The 22,908-nt window shown below is 38.0% G+C and overlaps 2 protein-coding genes across 2 annotated transcripts; one reads left to right on the forward strand and one right to left on the reverse strand.

The window, feature by feature from the left end:
- The first annotated feature begins 10,574 nt into the window (after nt 1–10,574).
- On the forward strand, nt 10,575–14,861 carry LOC121267788 (heavy metal-associated isoprenylated plant protein 7-like). Its single transcript, XM_041171854.1, has 5 exons — nt 10,575–10,950; nt 11,080–11,245; nt 12,439–12,632; nt 13,988–14,078; nt 14,312–14,861. The coding sequence occupies exons 1-5, from the start codon at nt 10,942–10,944 to the stop codon at nt 14,659–14,661; spliced, it is 810 nt and encodes a 269-aa protein (XP_041027788.1). The 5' UTR covers nt 10,575–10,941; the 3' UTR covers nt 14,662–14,861.
- A 904-nt stretch (nt 14,862–15,765) lies between these two features.
- LOC121267787 (SNF1-related protein kinase regulatory subunit beta-2-like) lies at nt 15,766–19,454 on the reverse strand. The gene is given in 5 exon segments (XM_041171853.1): nt 15,766–16,238; nt 17,455–17,617; nt 17,720–17,898; nt 18,885–18,937; nt 18,940–19,454. Coding segments are annotated over 5 exon segments (876 nt in total). The 5' UTR covers nt 19,094–19,454; the 3' UTR covers nt 15,766–15,911.
- Between the last annotated feature and the right edge of the window lie 3,454 nt (nt 19,455–22,908).

The raw sequence follows: 22,908 nt of genomic DNA on the forward strand, positions 1-22,908 counted from the left end.
ACAGCCGCAACCTCCTGGCAGCTGTCACTAGTGCAAATGCTAGCATTTCCATCTACGGATACTTGGTTTCAGTGCCTTTTAGTGTACGACTCGTGTAATAGATTGGAGCTTGTGTTGCTCCTTCTTCTTTGTTTATCACCGCTGAGACGGCTTGGTGGGACACTGCTAAGTACACGCGTAGGATGTCCCCTGGGTTGGGCTATTTTAGCAGGGGGTTTGCCAGGTACTATTTCATTCCATGTATATGCCTTCCTTAAGACCCTAAAGAAATGGAGACACTTGTTCATGGACCTCGATACGAACCTGTTTAAGGCAGCTAGCCTTCTCGCCAGTGGTTGGGCATCATAAAAGTTTCGTGTTAACGCCATGTTTAAGATGGTGTCAATCTTCTTGGTGTTTGCCTCAATGTCCCTTTCTGACATTATGAATCCTAAAAACTTGCCTGAGTTGACCTTGAAAGTGCACTTAGTAGGGTTCAACTTCATCTTATACTTGTGTAGCATTGTTAAGGATTCTTTAAGGTCCGCTACATGCTGCACAAGTTCTTTACTCTTCAGCAACAAGTTGTCAACATATACCTCCATGGTTTTGCCAATTTGGCACTTGAACATTTGATTTACTAGCCTTTGATATGTCACCCCAGCGTTTTTCAACCCAAAGGGCATCACTCGGTAACAGTAAAGATCTCTGTCGGTGATGAATGACGTCTTTTTCTCATTCGTCTTGTTCATCTGGATCAGATTGTACCCCGAATATGCATCCATGAAACTTAGAACTTTGTGCCCTGCGGTGGCGTCTGCAATGACATCAATTCGTGGAAGCGAGAAACTGTCCTTTGAGCAGGCTTTGTTTAAGTCAATGAAGTCCATGCACATTCTCCACTTTCCATTTGTCTTCTTGACTAGCACCACATTGGAGAGCCACTTTGGATAGTATGCCTCTCTTATAAACCCCGCCGCCAATAGACTGTCTATTGCCTCATCTATGGCTGTGCATTTCTCTATACTAAAAGACCTTCTTTTTTGGCGTACCTTTTTTGCCTCTAGGTTGACACACAAGTTGTGTTCTATGATTGTGTTGTCAATCCCAGCATATCTACATGGCTTCATGAGAACGCATCTCTATGTTCAACCAGCAAACGTTTTAGCGCCTCTCTGCATTCTGGCAAGAGTTTCATCCCGACCCTTGTAGTGGCATTTAGGCATTTTAGGTATAAGGCCACAATCTCTAGAGGCTCATTTGCTTCAGCCTGTATTAGGTTGTCTTTGCCCCTCGCTTTTATGTTCTAGCTATCTTCAACTAAGGGCAAGGTGGCTGCAGTTTGCTCCCAATGTCCGTTGTGCACACAGTAGGCACCCCCACCTTGAGTTCCTAAACTAAATGTAGCACTCTCATGCCAGGATCTACTCACCACGGACCTCGTAGGCACCCATTTCAATTGGGAATTTCATCTTCAGATGGTAAGTGGAGGTGACTATCTTCAAGTCGTTAAGGGTTGACCTTCCTAATATAGCGTTATAGGATGATGGAGCTTTAACCAACAGGAAATCTATCATTAAAGTGACCATGTGGGCGCTTTGGCCAGTTGTGACTAGCAGCGCAATGGCGCCCATGGTTTGAACAGCTTCTCCCGAGATCCCCTTCATTGGAGATGGTGATGGACGCAGCTTGTCAGGGCTAATGCCCATCCTAGTGAAAGTGTCCCAAATTAAGATGTCAGCTGAGCTTCCATTGTCTATCAAAATCCATCTGGTCATGTAGTTGGCTATCAGCAAGATGACAACTAGGGGCATCATTGTGGGGGTACAGAACCCCTTGGTAGTCTTTGTCTCCAAATGAGATAGTAGGGGTTGCATTTAACCTAGGGTTCTTGGGTGGGGGGGGGGGGGGGGGGGGGGGGGGGGGGGGGGGGGGGGGGGGGGGGGGTTCATCCGCCATGTATACTTCGTGATATCTTTCTGCTGGACACTATTACAACCCCGCCCGCAAACCCTCATACTATGGTATGGATCTCTCCGAGACGTGCCTAGTCCTGACCTCATGGTTGTCGGGGGGTGTTATGTCTTCATTCCTCATCCGGCCTTTGGCGTTTGGGGCTTCTGCTTCACCTACTTTCACGCTAATGACCTTCTTCCTTCTTTGGCTTGATATAGTCAGTCAGCATTCTTTCAAGCTCCCCACTTCTTGTGAGGTTGGTGACCCTCTTCTTTATTGTAGAGCAATCCTCAGTCCAATGAGTGTCTGACTGGTGGTACTTTCAGTAACGGTGTCCCCTTACCAGGGGATGTTCTTCCTCTCTTACCATCTTATTATTTTCCTGTACACTCAGGTTATTGTGAACTAGGCACCACCCCTGGTCTTGACCCTGCCCGATCTTCTTGTCTTTGGAACTATTCTAGTTCTTAGCTTCTGACTTGATCTCAAGCTTCCTTGGTCGTAAAGATCCCACAGACGGCACAACTATAAATGACGTGTTTCACATCACCAATTACTCGGATGACCTACAATAGATGAGAAGGTGGCACTGGTAGCCCAGGAAAGCTTCGATGCCTAAGTTACAGGAACATGATCTCAATATATGTATATAAGCAAAAGTGGGGAGTTAGTGTTACCTTTAGGTGTTATTTATAGGGGTATCGAAGACATAGATAATGACTAGTAATTCCGTAATAAGCGAATGAGATAACCAATCCTGACCTACCAGCGTTATCATATCACACGGTTAGACAATGCATCCCCCAGTCTCAAGCACATGGGCTGAACTCGTCCACTAGTCGTGGGCTTATCACCAAGAGACCTAAATATCCATTCAAGGAAGGGAAATGGGAAGATTAGGACACAAAGTTATGCATTATCTTTAAGTCATCATCTTTAATCTCTTAGGCATTCAAATCAAATCTTATTTGAAATATGTATTACACCCAAGTTCTATTATTATCATGTTATATTGATGTTATTTTATCAATCAATTAACAAAAAAATTTAAAGAATTAATCTAATAATTGATAGATATTGTCACATGATGAACATAATATGCTGAAAGTGAGATGAGTGTGTAATATATTACATGAGTGATCAAATCAAATCATAACATATGGCATATTTGAAATTGGACTGATGTTTTGGAGATATTCATTATGAGCAACATTTGGCCAAAATAATTAGACATCCTTTCACTTCAAATAAAGTAAAAAGGCATATATGCGTACTTTGACCCATATGCCATGGAATTTCTTTGGATTTGTATTCTATGTCCATCTACACAGTTAAATTTAAAAGAATCATAAAAAAAAGTTTGAATTAATTTTCGAATGAATGGTCTAAAAGGATGGTAATTTTTTTATAAAATGATATTTTTATTGCTAAAATAGTCTTACAACATCTCAAGAGATACAATCGATTGAATATATGTGGAAATGTCTTCCATTCCTAAAATATCCTCTTGTAGAGATAAAACTTCTCGAGCAAGAATGTGTGCAGCTTGATTTGCTTCCCTTCTTGTATGGATAACTAACCATGAGGCAAAAGAGTTGAGCAATGTCTTTGTATCCTCCATTAACTAACGACCCTGGCTCCAGTCTGAGTTCTCCTCTGAAAAATTATTCACCATCTGGAGAGCATCACCTTCCAATATGAGTGATCAAATACCCATATCTTTGCAAAATTTTGTTGCAACCATCACAACATAAGATTTTCCAATACGTTGGCTAGCGTTTAGATTTCTGGCAACTCTAAGAGATCCTATGGTCTGACCTTTTCCATCTCGAATGATAACACCAAGCATCTCTAGAAGCAGTACAACTAGGGTTAAGCAAAAATTTCAGAATCCGACTCCGAATCCAACTCTGCTCTGACTCCACTCCGACTCCGACAATTCGTAGTCGGATTCTGAGTTTTTTTTTTCCCAAAAAGTTGGAGTCGAAGTCGGAGTCACGAGCGAAGCAATCTTACAGCCAGGGGTTCGGGCTTGGAACTGCATATGCTCCCCGGTTGGCGATTGATACTGTACACTGACAAGAACTCTCGAGCCATCAAGTCGAGATACTCCTCAGTAGCGCCACTAAGAGCCATCCGGAAGATGACGCAGCTATACACCAGGAGTTGCCACACGTTGGGATGGAGCTACGCCAGGGCCAACTCGAGATAATTGAGAACTTCGCGCACAAGACGACAAAACTGGAGGCGAAGACCATTGGCAAACATCAAGGGGAAAAGGGCCACTTATGACAACGTGTCGTCAGGATTCACCGCATGCTCACCCCCTACTGAATCTCCAAGACGACGAAGGGGGGAATGTTGTATTTAGCACGAAACACCCTAAGGTCTGCGCCAAAGACTGATGAAATTCAGCGTTTCCCCACGAAATATGGAGCAACGGTGTAAGCCTTGGGTGCCATAATGGTGGTGAAAAGTAAGGGAAGAAAAAAATGAATGCAGTACGCGCAAAGGAGAAGGAGACGGCAGTAGAGGAGGAGCAAAAGGCCTAGAAAGGAGAATAAGGCGCGGCAACAAGAGAAGAAGCTGGGAGAAATGGCAATTACTCAAAGAAACGAAAGGAAAGAAGTCTGGGAGAGATGGAAGGGAGAAATGGAGGGAGAGGAAGGAGAAGTGGGCTTTATATAACAGAAGAAGGTTGGAGGGTGCGCAAGAAATAAAGCGACCCTGACAGTGATGATGCCAGCAAACGCCACGTGGATTCTAGCAGCCAAAGCGACGGCATAGATGGCAGCCATTGTGTCAGACGTGTGGAAGGCTCGGACCAATGAGGTCCCAAGACGTGGAGAGAAAGGCAGTCGGCATGTCCAATCAATCGTCAAGAGACGAAACGGTCGTGGCAAACGATGAGAGCATTCATTGAACGGACAGGTGGCCTCGGGAACTCCAATCGGCGGGAGCCGAACGGGTGACCTGAGAATTCAATTGATGGATGGCTCATTAAAGACAGAAGACTAAATGGTAACGGGGGCCGACGAGACGCATTCATCAAATGGGCAAGTGGCCTCGGGAACTCGAATCAACGGGAGTCAAACATGCGACATCGAAGAGACTGATGGGCGGCACCATTACTAAGAGGTGTTTTGAGTTCCCACCACATTTCTGTGATAGGAATTCGCGGGGTACTGTGAGGGGGGCCCCTCAGAGAGAAAGGCCCAGGTCCAAAGAAATCAAGCTATGGAGACCCCAGGCCCCTCAAGCAAAAACCCAAAGCAGGCTAGAAGCCTAGTCTGAGAGACCACGTACCAATCCCACAACCATAAGCGTATCTAGAAAGGCTTTGGCGCCAAGCTCGGCTACGCCAAGAACCCCACCTCGGGACTTGGTAACCTATCGAGCCCTACCATAAGGTACAGTGTAGACTACCACTGCTGGACGCCAGCGGTTGGGCGTTTCTAATCATGGGCACGTCAAACCTGAGACACGTCGCATTCAATGCGCGTCAGGGAACCCAGTGCTCAACGACGTGCTGTCGGAGGTATGTAGGACGGATCGACCACGACTTGACACCCTGCCATAATAGGATGGTGGCAGCAGGTATGACCGAGCATGACCTAACAAGCCACGATCTCCCTCGGCAGTCTGAGCCCCAACCTAACACACTATCACGGCAGGGGGAGTGCTAGTAGGCCTAACCGAGTGACGACCTACACACCACAATCTCCCTTGGTAGTCAGGTCCAAACCAGGTATAAATAACAGTCATCCCTCCCACGGGAAGGCTCTCTAAACCTTTTACCATTTTTTTTAGTTCTCTAAACTTTCCCCATCACTCGAGTATTATTCACTGACTTTGGCATTGGAGTGACCCGAAAGTCACCGGAGCTCCCATTTCTTCCTCTTAGTTGCAGGTGGTGTGAGCTTGGTTGCCGCGGTACTGCTCGGGCTATGAAACACAACATCAACATAAACAATTAAGACAGATCAATTCGACAGGTTGTGCTCGCGATGCTATTCAGATAATTTGCATTTTATTCTTGTACCTTGTAAACTTTGCTAGCTTTCTATCTTGAGTTTTTTTTTTTTTTTTTTTTGGTCATTTTGGACCATTATCATTGCATATATACCATTATTATTGTTTGCTTTGTTGATACTATTATTGAGAAGCATTTTTATATTATCACGATTCGCAATGTACTCTTTTGAACAAAACAAGCTCAAGAATTAGATTTTGAATATTAATTTATTACTTTATTATACACATTGTTGTACTTGGAATGCACCTTTTGCGGTTTTTCATGAAATGCTTGGTACCTATATATATATATATATATATATATATATAAATAAAGAAGAGATTGACTATACATCAGCTTACACTCTCCATACACTTTACGTGGTATCGCTTTTTTTTTTTTTTAACCTATAAGTGTGCTGCGGCCGCAGTACACAGTAAACTGCTGTAAATATTTTCTCTAAAAAGAATCCCATCAGAGTCTGACTTGTTGATTAAAACTGTACTTAATTCATAAAACAAACTCACGCGTGACAGTGCAGCAATCTGCATGAGCTTTCAATGCCTAGCATTATAAGGCAAGAAGTGGCATCGAATGAATACTATGAAACATAACATCAATTATGTCAAAAAGATGCCTGTTACTTAAGGAGGTTTTTGACCTGATCATTAGGTATATGCATCGACTATTACTTTTCAGAAAAATTAATGGATAATGCTTCCCTACCTTGTCCTGCAAAACTTCCATGTTTAATTTATGGTCTCATCTGACCGGTGAGCTGTATCTCAAAGGACATTTTCTAGTATTTCTACCATAAAAAGGGTTTAGAGTGAGGTACTTGTGAATTCAAAAGCCGCTAAGTGCATGTGTGCGGTGTCACTCATCTGATAATTGGTAGGCCTCGGGCTGATAGTTGCCGTGGTAGTAATTTCCCGGAGCCCAGCTATCAACCAATCGCGGGTCCCATGCATGGAGTGCCTGTCAAGGGCGCTAGCACATACCCCGGGGTGATCATCACCACCTCATGCACCTCACATCTCGGCAAAGTGGAACATGCAACCCGCCTGTTGTCTCAGTTAAATACGCATGCATGTGTACGTTGTAAGTAATTAAGCAGAAATGCAAACAATAGTAAAGATTCTTTATAATTTACATCAGAAAACCAAGTATGATCTGTGATAAGCAGACTACCACAGATGATGGCTCGACTCTGATCCATCATATATATGCATGCATGCTCATACTTATCAACTCAATTAAAGAGGTTAGAACCCGGCCAATACAATGTTTGACATTACCCAGATGGGTTCCCCCCAAAAAAAGTCACAGATTGCAAAAGGTAAAGCATTTTCTTGAAATGGGATGAGATGTTTAATCCAGCAATAAAGGATTCTCAAGGTTTCCTTGGCAACACAATGGATAAGGATTCATACAAATTAGACTAATGATGGTTTTAATTCAATTCATTACCTGCAATGATATACAGATCGAGAGGTGGATCTAGCAGTGTCAGGGTTTTAAGATTAATATGCTTTGAAGATAGTATGCTCAAAATAGAAACAAAACATATAATACATATAGATTATGCACGTTGGTTGTTCGCATGAAACATGACAAACATGCACCTTATATATGGAGCTTGCACAATATATAATATATTCATGAACTTGGTGGGGCTGAATGGACCGCCCTATCTAAGAAACTCCCCATAGATGTAGAGGGGGAGATTTAACTGATGCTCACTCTCTTTCCTTTTTTTACCCCTACACTAACGTTCCTCCAAGGACCATATATCATTGTCATAATTTCTTCAATTTGTTATGGCTTTTGTTTTTCATGTTTAAGCTTTTAATCCCGCTTGATCGTGGAATGTTCAAGAGCTTTTGGTCATGAAAGAGATAAGAGTACATATAGATTATTTCACGACATAAATATTTAATTATGCGGCTATTTCTTTCGTACATTTTATCTTAAAATTTGGATAGAAAACTAATGAATCAAAATCTAAAATCCACCTTTACAAGTTTTACAAGTTCGAGACATCTTTCTTTATTCTTCCAAATCACGTTGTATTTTTTAATTAATTGAAGTCATGTGATAACATTTTTTTTAACTCCCAATATTCTATTTATCATTAATGCAAACGCACGCTGGCTTACAATTTAAGGGTCATCTTCTCGTTTTCTCTCTCCAGAGGAGATTTTTTCTCTCTACTAGAGGAGCCAACCATCCCAGCTTCTCCGCCCAAAGGGGGTGGAGCTTCAGATCCTCCTGGCCTCCGTCCGGCCAATGCCACTTGTACATCAATTTTTTTTCTCGATTATTCTTTAGTTTTCCATCCATAGCACCAAGATGTGTTGATCTGCTGCCTACCAGTCTCTTGTGACCGTCACGCGCCCCACCACCAGATTCTCCTGCCGTCAATCTGTCGGAAGGTAGAAGAAAACAGACTAAAAGAGGGGCGTGTACATCTCACACGCGACTCATACTGCGCATGAGCTTCACACGTCGCCGCACCATGGGGAGTCTGTTGCCGCCACGCACGGCACCATCAGGGTCAGCAACTTTGGATCCCTTAGATCCGACTTTTACCTTCTTTCCAAGAGTGGCACGTGAGCTACACGTGCCTCATCAGCCAGTGACGGTCGTTTGCCTGCGAATCGACCTATCTTCCTATTGCTATTTCCCTATGTTCTCGATTTCCCTAACTAATGATCAAGATAAAAGTGATCGTGAAAGTCTCATTCAGCTAATCCAAACTATCAAAATGCAGCACACAACAATCTATTACGACTTGTAATCGTAGTTTTATAGTTTGTTAATTATCAGATTATGCAAAAACTGTTTCAAGCGGCTTCCCTTAGTTAGAAATGGGTGGAGTCAAATCTTTTGCTCCAGATCCATCTGTTTTATTTCTCTTATATTGTATTTGTTTGTTTTAGAATAATTGTCGGAGACTCTCACTCTATTGAATCTAATATCTTATAATCACTTAATTTATCTATGAAATGCATGCTTAGTATAGAAAGAAAGAAAGAAGAAGAAAAAAAAAAAAGTGCTATGGCCTTATGCATAAAAGTATATCAAATTGTGTTTTATTTTTTATTTTTTATTTTTTATTTTTTATTTTGTAGTCTTCCTTTGTACGTATATATGTTTGGAGGACAACTTTTACATGAAACTTGTTTAGTATTTACGTAAAAGAAAGCAAAGAAACCAACTCTTTCCCGAGTCTTCTTCTCTTCTTCTATTTTCACCCTTCTCGTACCATTTTCTTGTCATTGGAGACTGGACGAAGATAATGCTTATCATAACACGTGGCATCTAAAGAGTGGAGTTTCCTAGATGGTCCCATTCCGATGTAGATCATTGATAATAATGTAGGATGGAGCCCACAAGTTTTGGATTTCAGAAGCCCAAGTTATGAACAAAGCACACCGAGTCACCGGTACCCACTACCCAACCAATGGTCGGTGGCCAGGACGAAGCCTTAATAAGATCCGGTGACAGCCAGCCACGCTCTGAAATTCAGATTGATCTTTCACAATAGTTTTTTATAATTTCACATGAGATTTAATCTATAAGAAATAAAATTTATAATCTAATATTTTACTAATTCACATTAATATATATATATAATATTTTTTTTTATAATTCTCTTTTCTGTAGATTAAATATTTTATACCAAAAAAAAAATTGCAATATTTTCAACAGAAAAATTATATTGTTGGAAAGAATCAGACTAATTACCCCCATGTGACATAACTGAGAATTAAAAAAAAAATACTAAGGCTTGTTTGGACACTTAAAATATTTTATAATATTTATAAATAATAGCGAAATAGTTTGTGAATAGTAATAAAATTGTTTGAGTTAAAATGTTTTACTGAGTTTTGAAAAATAAGAGAGAAAATATTGAATAAAAATATTATAAAAGTAAAATATTGTTAGGATATAATTTTTTAATATTATTCTTGTTTTGAAATTTGAAAAAATTGTATTATTTTTTGTATTTTATTTGAAAATTTGATAAATTTGTAATGATTAGATGAAAAAGTTAAAAAATTAAAATTAAAAAGTGTTTATGTTTGAGTGATGTTTGGAAAGAAAATTATAAGAAATTTTGAGATGAGATGAGATAGTTTGTATTCCCAAATAACAACTAAGGACTCATTTGGACATTTTAGAATATTTCAAAATATTTGTGAATAACAGTAAAATAATAATTTGTTAATATATAGTACTGGTGAAGTTATTTAAGTTAATATATATGTTTTATTGGATTTTAGGAAATGAGAGAAAAAAAAATTAAATAAAGATCTTATAAAGTCAAAATGTTTTTTAATATAATTTTTATTTTAAAATTTGAAAAATTTGTTTTTTTGTATGTTTTGTATAGAAGTTTGGAAAAGTTGTGATGTTTAAAAAATAATTAGATAAAAAAGTTAAAAATTAAAAATTAAAAAATATTTTTTATTTTTGTGATATTTAATAATGAAATATTTAAAAACATCTGAAAATACACGTTAACAAGGGCATGCAACACTGCTCAGGCCTACAACGTTGGTCAATATCTCGTGAATGTCATACATATATTTCGTGTCCTATTCCTTTAACGTAAGCAGTAATTTTGGGTACAGCATTGCATTCAAGTCATATATATATATATATAGATATTAGATGGATATAGATCGCAGGAAATGAAGGGTATCTGATGAGGTGCTGAGTCAGTCAGAGGACCAACTTCTCGCCTGCATTTAATTATTCCACGTCGGCTTTGCAGAATCCCCATGTTACTCCTTTTCTTTCTTGTTTTTACCCCCACTGATCACGATCTTTCTTGTTTTCTTACTTAAATGTTCTTCCTCTCCTCCCAAACACTTCAATTCCCCATATATATGCAGAGGCTAGGCCGGGAGACACACTAGAAAGCTAGAGATCAGGCTGAGCAGCTTTTACTTTGATAATAAGCATCGATCGTCGTTACAGAAATGGGCGAAGTAAGTTAATTAGTTTCTTTCTTTCATAGATCCTAATGCTGCTAGAAATGAGTCATGGTTTTAAGTAATATGTTGCGATTATGCTGTTTGTTTTTGTAACTGATGAACACTAGTTCTGGGTGGTAATAGGACAACAAAGAACAGGAGAAGAAAGAAGAAAGCAGCACAGAAGAGAAGCAGGTCGCCGGGGAAGAGAAAATGACTGAGGATCAGCCACAGGAGATTGTGCTCAAGGTTGATATGCATTGTGTGGCCTGTGCGAGGAAAGTGGCAAGAGCTTTGAAAGGATTTGCAGGTCATAATTTTCTTTTACTCGTTCAATATCTTAGCCCTTTTTTTAATAACTGTAGAAATGCATGTATGAAGAGATTGGCAAGCGAGAGCAGTACTCATGAATATGGTCACATTTTTATATTTTTTTTTTTCAAAAAAATGTTGAAGATTCAGATATATATGTGTGACAGAAAAATTGAAGTGTCAAGCCAGCTAATGGACCTTCGAGGCTGATGAGATGACAAGATGGAATCATTTTATCCCTACAATTTTTTTTTTTTTAAAAAAAAAAAAAAAAAAAAGTCTAAGCCCGAAAAATTATGAGTCTATTTCATTTGGTGTAAAATATGAGTTGTTTTTATTTTTACTTATTAATATATATCATTTTTAGAAGTACAATAATTAAAGTATTACATGTTTTATATTAAATAGATGCTATCTATTTATGTAAAGATGTGATTAATATTCGTGATTAATGTAATGATTTAAATCTACTAATATAGGGCATGTTTGGATGCTACCAGAATTCTCAATACTTCTCGTAATTTTATTTTCAAATATCACTCAAACACAAAACACTTTTAAATTTTAAATATTTAAATTTTTCATCTAATCATTACTTAATCATTATTCAAACACAAAAATCAATATAATTTTTACATACTTCAAAGCAAAAATTATATTAAAAAATTATATTTTAATTCAATTTTTTCTCTCTCATTTTTCAAAATTCTAAAATATATTCACTCAAATTATTCCACTACTATTTACAAAATTCTAAAATACCAAACATGTCTTTAGCCTTTGTATTATGGTCTTCTTCAGAAGTACTCTTGATAATTGATATGTTTCTTAATTTAGTGTTGAACACAGCGTGCGCCTATGTATTAATGGCACAGCCTACCTAATTTGGTGCATGGACGCCGATATCTTTGATAATTAGTTTTGGTCCATGCATGGCTTCCATGTATATTATAATATAAGTTTTTCATAATTTTTAACGTATCATTAACTGATGACACGTCGACTTCCAACATCAATAATATAATTGGACGGGAGATTAATTAGTATATTATAATTAATTGCGGTGACAATCCAATATTAATTATATATAGTTTTCCTAAGATCGGGACTTCCAAGGAGTTCTGTAATTCCCATCCAAAATTTCATATATTCATACCAAAAATTTTGAAATTAGTAGAGTTATTTTTGCAGGAGTTGAGGAGGTAACCACGGATAGCAAGGCCAGCAAAGTGGTGGTGAAAGGAAAAGCAGCAGACCCCATAAAGGTTTGCGAAAGACTACAAAAGAAAAGTGGCAAAAAGCTGGTTGAGATAATTTCACCTTTGCCAAAACCCTCTGAAGAGACAAAAGAAGAAAAAATAGAAGAGATCAAAAAAGAAGAACAGGTAAACTAATCTTGCGTACCTATATATATATATATATATATAATAGCTAGCTAATTAGCTAATGACTACACTAACATTATGCTTGTTAGGTAAAAATAAATGAAAAGTAAAGGAGAAAAGAGAATCAAAGGAAAAGATGTTTTAAAACTAGTGCGAGTGGGAAAAATACGTAAAAATTTTATTCTTTTTAAGTCGATGTTTAGAGTACACTTAACAAATTGTTTATATAATATAATTTAATTTAAATTTTAAATTTTAAAATTTAAATCTTATAAATCAGACCTTTAAATAATATGAATAGCATACTTTACAGATAAGTTTAAGAATAGAATAATTAAAAAAATTATTGACAAAAAATTATTTATTATTTTTGGTTGGAAGAAGTTTGGTGGGTACGTAGGGTTTTTACTTTTACTACTTTTCTCTCACTCCCTCTTCAATTCCCTTGTTCACCATTACCACATGGAAGTACGTCTCTGGCCTCTCTACCGGCCCACATGTACTTTTTTTTTTATCTTATCCCTCTCCGTTGTTTAGAACTTGCCCGTCCTAACGGTCTCAAAGTATGACCTTTTGCCAATATACATCTTTTAAGAGGTTACCTATACAAACATCCCTACACGTACAGGAAAATGAAAGAAGAAATCAGGAGTTGCATTGCAATATCTAGCTACTTTTGATGCCCACGGCACACACTTATATGAGTAGGGTCAGACTGCATGGAGAGGAGACAGTTAGCAATGGCCGCCGTATTCATCATGCTGACATGAAAGTAACCCAACCGAGCTCGTACGTAGGCACATTTTACAATATGGCACTTATCATCACTGTGATATATTGCGAGGCTATCGCGAGCTTTGACCCCACGGCTGCCCGCCTGCTCCCGTAAGGGCAAAAGTTGCTGTACTGCAACTGCAACTGTAACAATGGGGTCGTCCTTCAGCCTTTAGCCTAGGTTAGTGACAAATTTTAAGGGCCATACACTTAAATTTGCTTGTCCTTATTTACAGCGCAGCAAATATTTTCAAGGCTGCTTGTAGTAGCTTTTGCTGCTGTCCTCACTGTTCTTCAGTGCTGCTGGCTGGTCCTGTTGGGATGATCTTGAGGCAGTAGCCCACTTGCCTTAATTACCAAAAAAGCATAACTAAATCAGAGATAGACCAACATTTTTCTTCTTGTTTGTCTAACCCAAGTTCTTCGGTTGTCCCTTCCCTTGTTTATATCCATTTCATTATTTTGAGGTGAGGTTAAATGTTTCCGAGGAATTCTATTTTCTTTGTTATGATTATCATGGGATTTTGGATATTCTTAAATCATATGTACTTTCTGATGAACAATTGGATCTTTTTTGCCAGCCTCCTGCTGTTATTACGGTTGTTCTAAAAGTTCGAATGCATTGCGAAGCTTGTGCTCAAGTTTTACAGAAGCAAATCCGAAAAATACAAGGTACGAAGTTGCTAGAAGATTTCACTGTCTAATTTGGCGAGATTCGACAGTCTGTAACAGTTCAAAATTAAATTCTATATCAAGCTGCTGCATGCTTGATGGTGTGTGTCGTCGATATATAACCACAACCATTCCCAATAGTTCTTTACAGACATCGATCGAGCAATTAACCACAAAAAATAAAAAATGAAAAGTATATCTGCAGCAATGTGAGATGTTGGAGTGTATTGCAGGTGTTGAATCAGTGGAAACAGACCTAGCCAATGACCAAGTAATAGTTAAAGGAGTAGTGGAACCAACAAGGCTGGTTGACTATGTGTACAAGAGAACCAAAAAGCAAGCTTCCATAGTGAAGGATGAAGAAAAGAAAGAAGAAGAGAAGAAAGAAGAGGAAAAGAAGGAAGATAAAAAAGAAGAGAAGAAAGATGGTGAGGAAGAAGGCAAAGGAGAGGATGATATGAAGATCAGTACTGATATCAAGCGAAGCGAATATTGGCCAACATCCAAGTACTTGTCGGAGTATTATGCATATCCTGCTCAGATATTCAGCGATGACAACCCCAATGCTTGCTCAATTATGTAAATTTAACACATGGTGTGCCTATTGTTGTAGTTCCTGAACAGCTGTCTATGCAATGTTCTACCTGTACTTGGATAAAATAATAAGAGAGAACTTTTCCTTTTTTTAGATAAAATAATTGTGTCCTGTTTTTTGCTCTTGAGGTATGAAATATGTGCCTAATTGACTGTAATGAGCAACGGTGATCTGAGTTTTTGTATCAACTAATTTAGCAGATAAAGTTGTGAGTATTGCATTCCAAGTAGCTTTAGAAAAGTACATATATTCTATCTTAAGAACTTTCAGTTTATATTCTCCAAATGTGAAGTTGTCGCCTCACTCCACCTATCAAATAGAATACACATGTTCTACCTATATCTTTCCAAATTGTAGAAACCGTTTTCGGGTCTGGTTACCATGGACTTGGTCTGGTTACCATGGACTTGGGGTTGGGGTCTTAGGTTTTGATTGGCAGCTCACTTGTAACACCCTGGTCTTCCATTCTCAAGGTTGGGATTGGGTTTAACATGCCCATCTACAGAATTGTCCCTTTGTGTTTACTAGTAGTTTAGCACCTTTGATGCTCGAAACTTTCCTAATCAGCTATTTACTCCCACCGGGCACAAATATGACACCAATAAGATCTCAAGCGCTGCAGTTTGATCTTAAAGTTGCTGCCTATGATAGTTATGGGAAGCCTCTGGCTTAGTTCTCTGGTTTCCCTATTTATTAGATCAGGATTTGGGAGATTTACAATAACACTTAACTCGTGGCACTATTCATGGCAGGTTGGGGTACTCCTAACTATAAACCTGTCATTGGTGCTTATTTGGAGCTGGGTGAAGAGCAAATTGAATAAGCAATTGCTTGCATTTCGTACATACAAGCGTGACTGTAGGAAGTGATATTCACTTGGAATATATGACTCTGTAATGTGATAGATTACATAAATAATTAACATATGTGCATTTGCAATATTTTCCAACTCATTATTCTAACCCTCTTATTGGAATCCTATAATACTTTATGGAAAATTAGCACATTAAATATTCAATGTTTCATCAGACAGGGAAAGCACAGCAGAAAATTGCAAAGAGGAAGAACAAACAATAAATTATAGGATCAAAATGGCAAATAAGCAATTGCTTTACTTGAAGTAAAATAGTTGAATTTGATTTTATGCTCCTTCCTAGCTGCTGGGATAACAACCTCTTAAAATATATTAACTACATAAAAGAGTTTAAGATTACAAATGTTGACATAGATGTATGTGTTTACCTCTGCAATGACTTATAGAGCACCACTGTCACGTACTTAGCTCTAAACCTATGAGTTGTCCCAAGTGCTACCACCGATGGGCCGCTCTTCCCTTTTTGCATGTAAAGATGATTAAGCACAACGTGTTGAGGTCTTGACAAAGGAGGTGAGATCTCCATGTTGGATGCAGGCATGTTGAGCAAAGTCATCTGCAAATGTGGAGGCACCAATGGTGGCTCCTTGGCAAAATCTTCAGATCCAAGTTGCATATTGTTATAACTCGAGTCTGGGGACTGAGGAGGTTCAAAACTAGAAATGCTTTCAATGTCTTCTGGAACATAATCCTGCATATTACATTAATAAACAATGACTTTCAGTCTAAATTAGAAAGTTGCAGCCCCAAAGCTCCCCCAATCATTATTTTCCAACATATTTTGACTAATGTAAAGTTAGCCTGTTTTGTTCTGATAAAAAATTAATAATGGTATAAAGTTAGCCTGTATGGTAGAACCGTAAATGAAAGGCATGCACTGCTCTAAATGACCAAAACAAAAGATTGTGAGATGAGTGGATGCATGTATACACTATTTCCAAAATGCCATACTAAAATGATAACAACACCACATGCATGGAATAAGGACTAAAAACATTAATACAGAAAGTGAATAAATAACACTAAAATTACAAAGACATCAAGAATGTGAATCTGAGACTGAATCAGAAGCTGCCACAAAGTTCACAAAGACAAACAGCCAGGATACCATCCTAACCAGCTACCACAGCTGACAAGAAAAATATACTGAGTTGCTTCAAGCAGTATGAGGTGAACCACTGGTCGAGAGAAGCTCATTTATGTGCAAATAACTTCACCAGGCCCCCACCACAACGTTAACTCAGTGCTTTGAATATTGGTAGTCCAAGCTCATCTTGCATCCATTCATCCCACACATGTTTTGTATGCATGTGTGGGATGAATATTGATAGTCTGAGCTCATCTTGAATATTGATAGTTGGTATGCATCCATTCATACCAACTATCCTAATCATTCATCACATGTTTTGTATTTTAATCCATAGTTTATATTTTCATATGGATCACCACGGGTTAAAAGATTGTATTCAGCAGCAGAAAACAAGTTCTCTGTTTAAATCTCAGAAAGAAATATAGAAAGAGCTGGGAAAAGGAAAGGGAATAAATACAACATAGAGCTTTGTTTGGTCGTGAAATATTGGGCAAGATGGAGGCAAAAAGAAAATGGGTTGAGATAGTAGGAAATTTCCGGGAAAGTTACATATTTTACAACCCAAAACAATGTTGAATAGCTAAAATGAATTAGTCAGTATATCCAAATCCTACTTGTAGAAACAAAGGCTCTGGAAGACTGAGATCCAATGGGCGTAGTTTATACAAAAACCACTGGTTATATATCTCCGAAAAATCTTAAAATTCACAAATATGGCTTTAGTGTTTCATTGAGACAAACTACACAAGTTCTCAATACCATGATCGTCGCATTCATCTCATATGCAGGCATAAACTAGAAAAGTGAAGATATTAACCTGCAAGTCCACAACATTATAAGCGTTTCCTGCCTGATCTTGGGCCCAGGGCAAGTCAGGGGCATACCTCCAACGTCCATCGACAATAAACCTGTACTGGTAAACACCAGACGGCAGAACTTTCATTATAGTGAAGTCTTTTCCTGATCTCTGCAGAGGCAATCTGATCAACAGGGTAAAAGGGATATTAGGTGTTTACATAGCAGTTTATGAAGCACAAGTAAAATTTAGAAAAAGAAAGAAGAGGGCAGTAAGTTTATGGAACCGTGTCTTCCAATTATCCCACGATCCCTCTACTGCCACTTCCTTGCCATCATAGCTCCATGTAATCATTGTTGGAATTCCTTGCTCACTGTACATATCTTCGTACCCTGAAGCAGTTTGCATCCATGAATGGCTTGAATTGTACATCTCATCAGGTCTTTGTAGTGGAACTACAGGGACCTGCAAAGAGAGAAACAAATAAATTACAGGGAAAGACATGCTTTGATAGAACAATGCACAGGAATAACAAACACAGCACCAGAATGTACAACAGGCACATACATGTGCAGTTAACGGCAAAATATTTTAGGCTAAAGCACGTTGTATATAAAAACTGGAAGGGATTTAACAATAGTGATTCAATGGTAATTGAGATGCTTCTAAGGGACCAAGCCCAACAAAGTATTAGCAGGATGCAGAAGGTACTATGCGCTGATATGTCTGTAAGAATTGCCTCCTTAGCAAAGCCCCCATAATAAGCCCAGACAAAAAAAAAACAGGAAGAATCATGCTTCTATCCGGAGTCACTTACCACATACAGCAAGATCTAAATTCAGCACTCAAGTGCTATTGTGGCATCTAAGGATGCATGCATCTTGACAAGTGATTATGCTTTAACACTCCTCACTAATTTCAAAGACCTAAAGTACAAGCTCATCACAGAAACCATACTCTTAATACAAGAGGTAACAGCAATTAAATTTTCGTCTGTTAAATGAAGAAGATAATATGGGAAAAAAAATCTATATATACTATTAAAAGCCATTAAAACACCAGTATTCTTTTTGATCTTGCATCGAACGAGTGGTGAGTGGCCCACGGAAGCACTAGACTATTGAGGAGGCAAAATCTGTTTGAAGTTCATCTCCAAAGATCTTCAGCAAAGAACTTTCACCTCAATTCTGCTGAATTACACACCAACACCCATGAAACATTTTCAACAGCATTTTAACCAATTAATCAAATTGGCCTCTACCAAATCCCAAACATCAATCGCTGAGCCATAGAATTACAACCCCATACGTAAAACACTGACCTTGGCAATAACTGATATCAAATTGGAATCTCCTAACCAAATTTAGAACAAGTGAACACACGCAACATAAAAAATAATTTGAAAAAAAAAAAAAAAGTCGGAGACGGAGGAAAAGAGAAAATGAACTCACTTGTGGAGTAAACATCAGAGGCGACTGGGTCGCTCTTGGGCTATGAGGAGGGACTGACCCATCATGTCAGGAGAAGAAACAGAGGCACCATGAGCTCCGCCAGGTGCAGCCATGCCTTCCTCAGAACCACCACCACCTCCTTCTACACCACCTTCCTCAGCCTCAGATGAACTACCACCCCCATCTTCTCTTGCATTCACATTACCCATTTTTATTATCCCCAACAAGAAAACAAAACAAAAAAAATAGAAAGAAAAGAAAAAGAAACCCACTTGCAGAATCTCAAATGGGAGTCCCCCACAACAACACAATTATACTTATACCCACAATGAATTGAAGAAAACCGAGGGCAACTCAACAGAGAGAAGCCCTTCTAGATGCCCCATTTTGGAGAATTTTGTTACCAAAACAAAAACTTGATAGCAACAACAACAAAATAAATAAATAAATAAATAATGGTAATAATAATAATAAGAAGAAGAATGCCCTTGACAAGCACTGAAGAGCACAGAGAAGAAAGTGAGAGGGGGAAGGTTTAATTAAAGAAAAATGGTTCCATTAAGCTAATATAATCTCCGACGAGTTTGGAAGATCCAATGGTGGCCCAATGAATTTGATGTTTTATGTAGCGGGGATGGTCGTCACGTCATCTTTTTGACATAGTCCTTTCCCCTCCTTTTCTTCTAAACTATTTATTCATTCATTCCCTCCTAATTATTTTTCCACCTCAAAAAAATTGGGTACCCTATTTTCATCCACCCAAGTAATTAAGATTTAAGACGATTATATAAACAATATTAATGATATTATATTTTGCGATTCTACGACATGTTATGTTGATAAATATTGATCTTCGTCTTAAATTTTTTAATTCTTAATTACTTTGACTAAAATGATATACTTTAAATAAATTTTTACTCAAAATATAGTAGTGAAGTATGCAAATACTACATAATCTTTTAGAAAAATGATGGAATCTATTATTAAAAAATTGAGTTATGTTACATACAATTATTTTTATATACTTTTTGGTCACTCTATTGATATGATTGGTCAAAATAATTATTTTATATTAAAAAAATGATATAGTCAATCACATTAGTAAAGTGTGTAAGAAGTACACAAAAGTAACTGCACGTAAAATTTTTATAAATAATTAATTTTTTTCATGTATATTCTATATGTACTAATTTTTTTATAAAATAATTATACAGTATTTATACATTTCGCCACAGCAATTATGATTTCTCTTTATTCAATATTTGTACAAAATCGATAGTGCCTTACTCATTGAACGAAAGAACCATACCACTCTGCATAACCCTTGAAACCCAATCGATATCGATTCATGCAATGTGGTGGCGTCGGGTGCACCATTTTTATCTTCAAATTTGTTTGGGCATACTCACATAAACAGTGAAATTACTGTTCATATCTTAGTAAAAAGGAAACGGTGGGCCTACTTGCGCCGCCTGTACATGACTGTCTCCTGCAGCGGATTGGACGACGGGGAAAGCAGCCTAGCTTTACTTTATAGCAAACACATGAAAATAGCAATGCCATTGCCGACCATAACCGACCATACGAAAGAGCCAAGCACAGCCCCGCATCTATGTTTGTTCCTTTGTGGTTTCTAGAGTCCAACACCCATCTCTCAGACTGATTTTCATCCCATGTTTTGGTAGCCTTATATCAATTCGCTCGCTTACTTTTAGGCTTTGTGTCACATCACATATGGCAGCCTGGACTGTTTGTATCGAGTTCTACAGTTTCTTTTTGAGGTTCCTGAATCTGAATATGGTGCAGACCATACAGGGGAATTAACCATCATGAGTTAGATGGAATATTACGTTGTTTAACTGCTTATGTCAGATGTGTTTGGGAGATGAACATTTTGCAGTTTTTAAAGTGAAATCTTGACATGATATAGTGGGACTAGGGACTGTTGTCCAAAGGAGTTACTTGATCACTATTTTGTTAAAGAGTTAAAAAGGGTATACATCAATAGACCAGGCATGTCAGGGGTGAGGAAGATTGTGCATGGTTTTGATTAGCAGTGCCAGTTTTGATGGGAAGCTGATCTGTTCGACAAAATAGACCTAAAAATCTGTTTCTTTTCTTGGTTCCTACATTGCATTTGTTTGAATAAAGAACTGTGCAATTGGTTTCAATAAAGTTTGCCTATGTCGTGCTTGATATTTCAAATGCTTGTTTTGTTTTTCAGTTTTTCCCTAGGAGTTTTGCTGGAAGTTTCCCTTGTGGCATATGATACAGTTTGAGCCTCCAATCACCAACAGGCTTGCAATGCTTGAAAAAAACAAAGTGAGGTTACATATTAGGCGAAGTAGAGTGTTTGAAGCCAGAATGTTGCAGTCTTTGTACATGTCCGAGCTAAGTAAAGCTATCATAACTGCAGACACATTTCCTTACAGATAATACAAGTGTTTTTAGAGGTTGAGAACATTCCTAACTGGTTCCAAGTTTCTTGAGTTCCTTTCTACCTCAGCCTTGCTCTTAACCAGTTCTTGTTCAGGTACCTATATCCTTTCTGTAAGTTAGTCTGTGTGCATCAAATTGGAAGAGAGTTTAATGATTTTTTTGCTTTCTCAGCTTTTCTGAACATGTAAGTATAAGAAATTCCATCTTGAAGCCTAATGTGAGGGTGGAAGGAGTCAGCTGAAAGGTGATTACTAGCCGAGAATTGGAATGTTCTCAAGCAAATGAGCTGCAGATGTGCTACTGCTCATCGATAGCAACCAGCCAAGAAACTGATGTTATTTTCACTTGACACTTGAGCACCTTATCGATTTCAAAAAGACTTTGAGCGGGTAATTGGTTTATTTTTCTTCGACGTTTGTACGTAAAGGTTGAATTCACGGGACGAATTGGAGTGTTACACACATAATAATAATCAATCATAATCAAAGTTATGATCAAAATATTATTACATAACAATGATGTCTTAATTCATGAAAATTTTTTATTAGTTTTTTATCACTCACGTTTTGGTCTTCGAGTTGGTCCACATGTCTCAATGCCACGCGGCAAAATGCTATTAGAAATTTCAACTAGAGTAGAATTAAAAGAACTTAATTGTAGATCTGTTTTCGTGGAAACTCAACAATTGATGGGGTATTTCTACAATCGAAAGTTGTGAGAGATTCATTTTACCCCCCCCCCCCCGGGGCGGGGTATTATGTGTTGGTTAGTCGTGGGCAGTTAAAAGATATATAGAAGGTGGAGCTCTCCGTGCTTCCAACAAAAGAACATGACTAATAATTATATGATAATTTCACGTATAGTCGTGAAGTGCGTAAGTATTATACAATCGTTTTGAAAAAAAATAGATTCCATTATTAAAAAATTAGTTTTTTTTATGTGGGTCAGATATTTACTCTTTTTTTTTTAATGAATTGTACGGTACTTACGTACTCCACAATTGTAAATATCATTTCTCATAATTATAATTAACGATAAAAATGATCTTCTTGATTTTGATGTGAAGGTACCCCACTAAAAGACAACAGAAAGAGAGAGGAATGACAAAGGGCTGAAAAAAAATGTGTCATGAGGGAAAATATGAGATGTGACATAAACAATAGGGGAAGTGATGTAAAGAAGGCAAGGGGCAAAAGATAAAGGGAGGGAGCCAAACGACTTTGGGGGGACGGTTGCTTCGACATCTTCTCCAGCTTCTTCAACCTTGCAATTGGAGCTCCAATAACGACTTCTCCACCAAAAGATAAATCTTCAATTTCTATCGCACAATAAGGATGAGAGACTGTAAAACAAGTATATTATAGTAGATTCACCTTCCCAAACGATTCGTGGACGTAGGCCTAGTGCTAACCATATAAATATGTGTGTCTCCATCTCTTTCATTTTCCTTACATTTAGTTTCTATTCACCACCATGGATATACGTATCGACATCGTACAGCTGCATTAGACTATCGCCAAGGGCTCTAGACCACACCGATTAAAGCCCAAATTGCCATAGTGGGACGAGAATGATTTTTTCTCCT

This window comes from Juglans microcarpa x Juglans regia, chromosome 5S (genome assembly GCF_004785595.1).
Source record: "Juglans microcarpa x Juglans regia isolate MS1-56 chromosome 5S, Jm3101_v1.0, whole genome shotgun sequence".
Taxonomy (NCBI): Eukaryota; Viridiplantae; Streptophyta; class Magnoliopsida; order Fagales; family Juglandaceae; genus Juglans; species Juglans microcarpa x Juglans regia.

Excerpts from the sequence above, each read along its gene's own strand:
- LOC121267788 (XM_041171854.1), top strand. Across the intron at positions 12,633-13,987 it reads AGATCAAAAAAGAAGAACAG|CCTCCTGCTGTTATTACGGT; the intron begins GTAAACTAATCT and ends CTTTTTTGCCAG. Across the intron at positions 14,079-14,311 it reads GCAAATCCGAAAAATACAAG|GTGTTGAATCAGTGGAAACA; the intron begins GTACGAAGTTGC and ends AGTGTATTGCAG.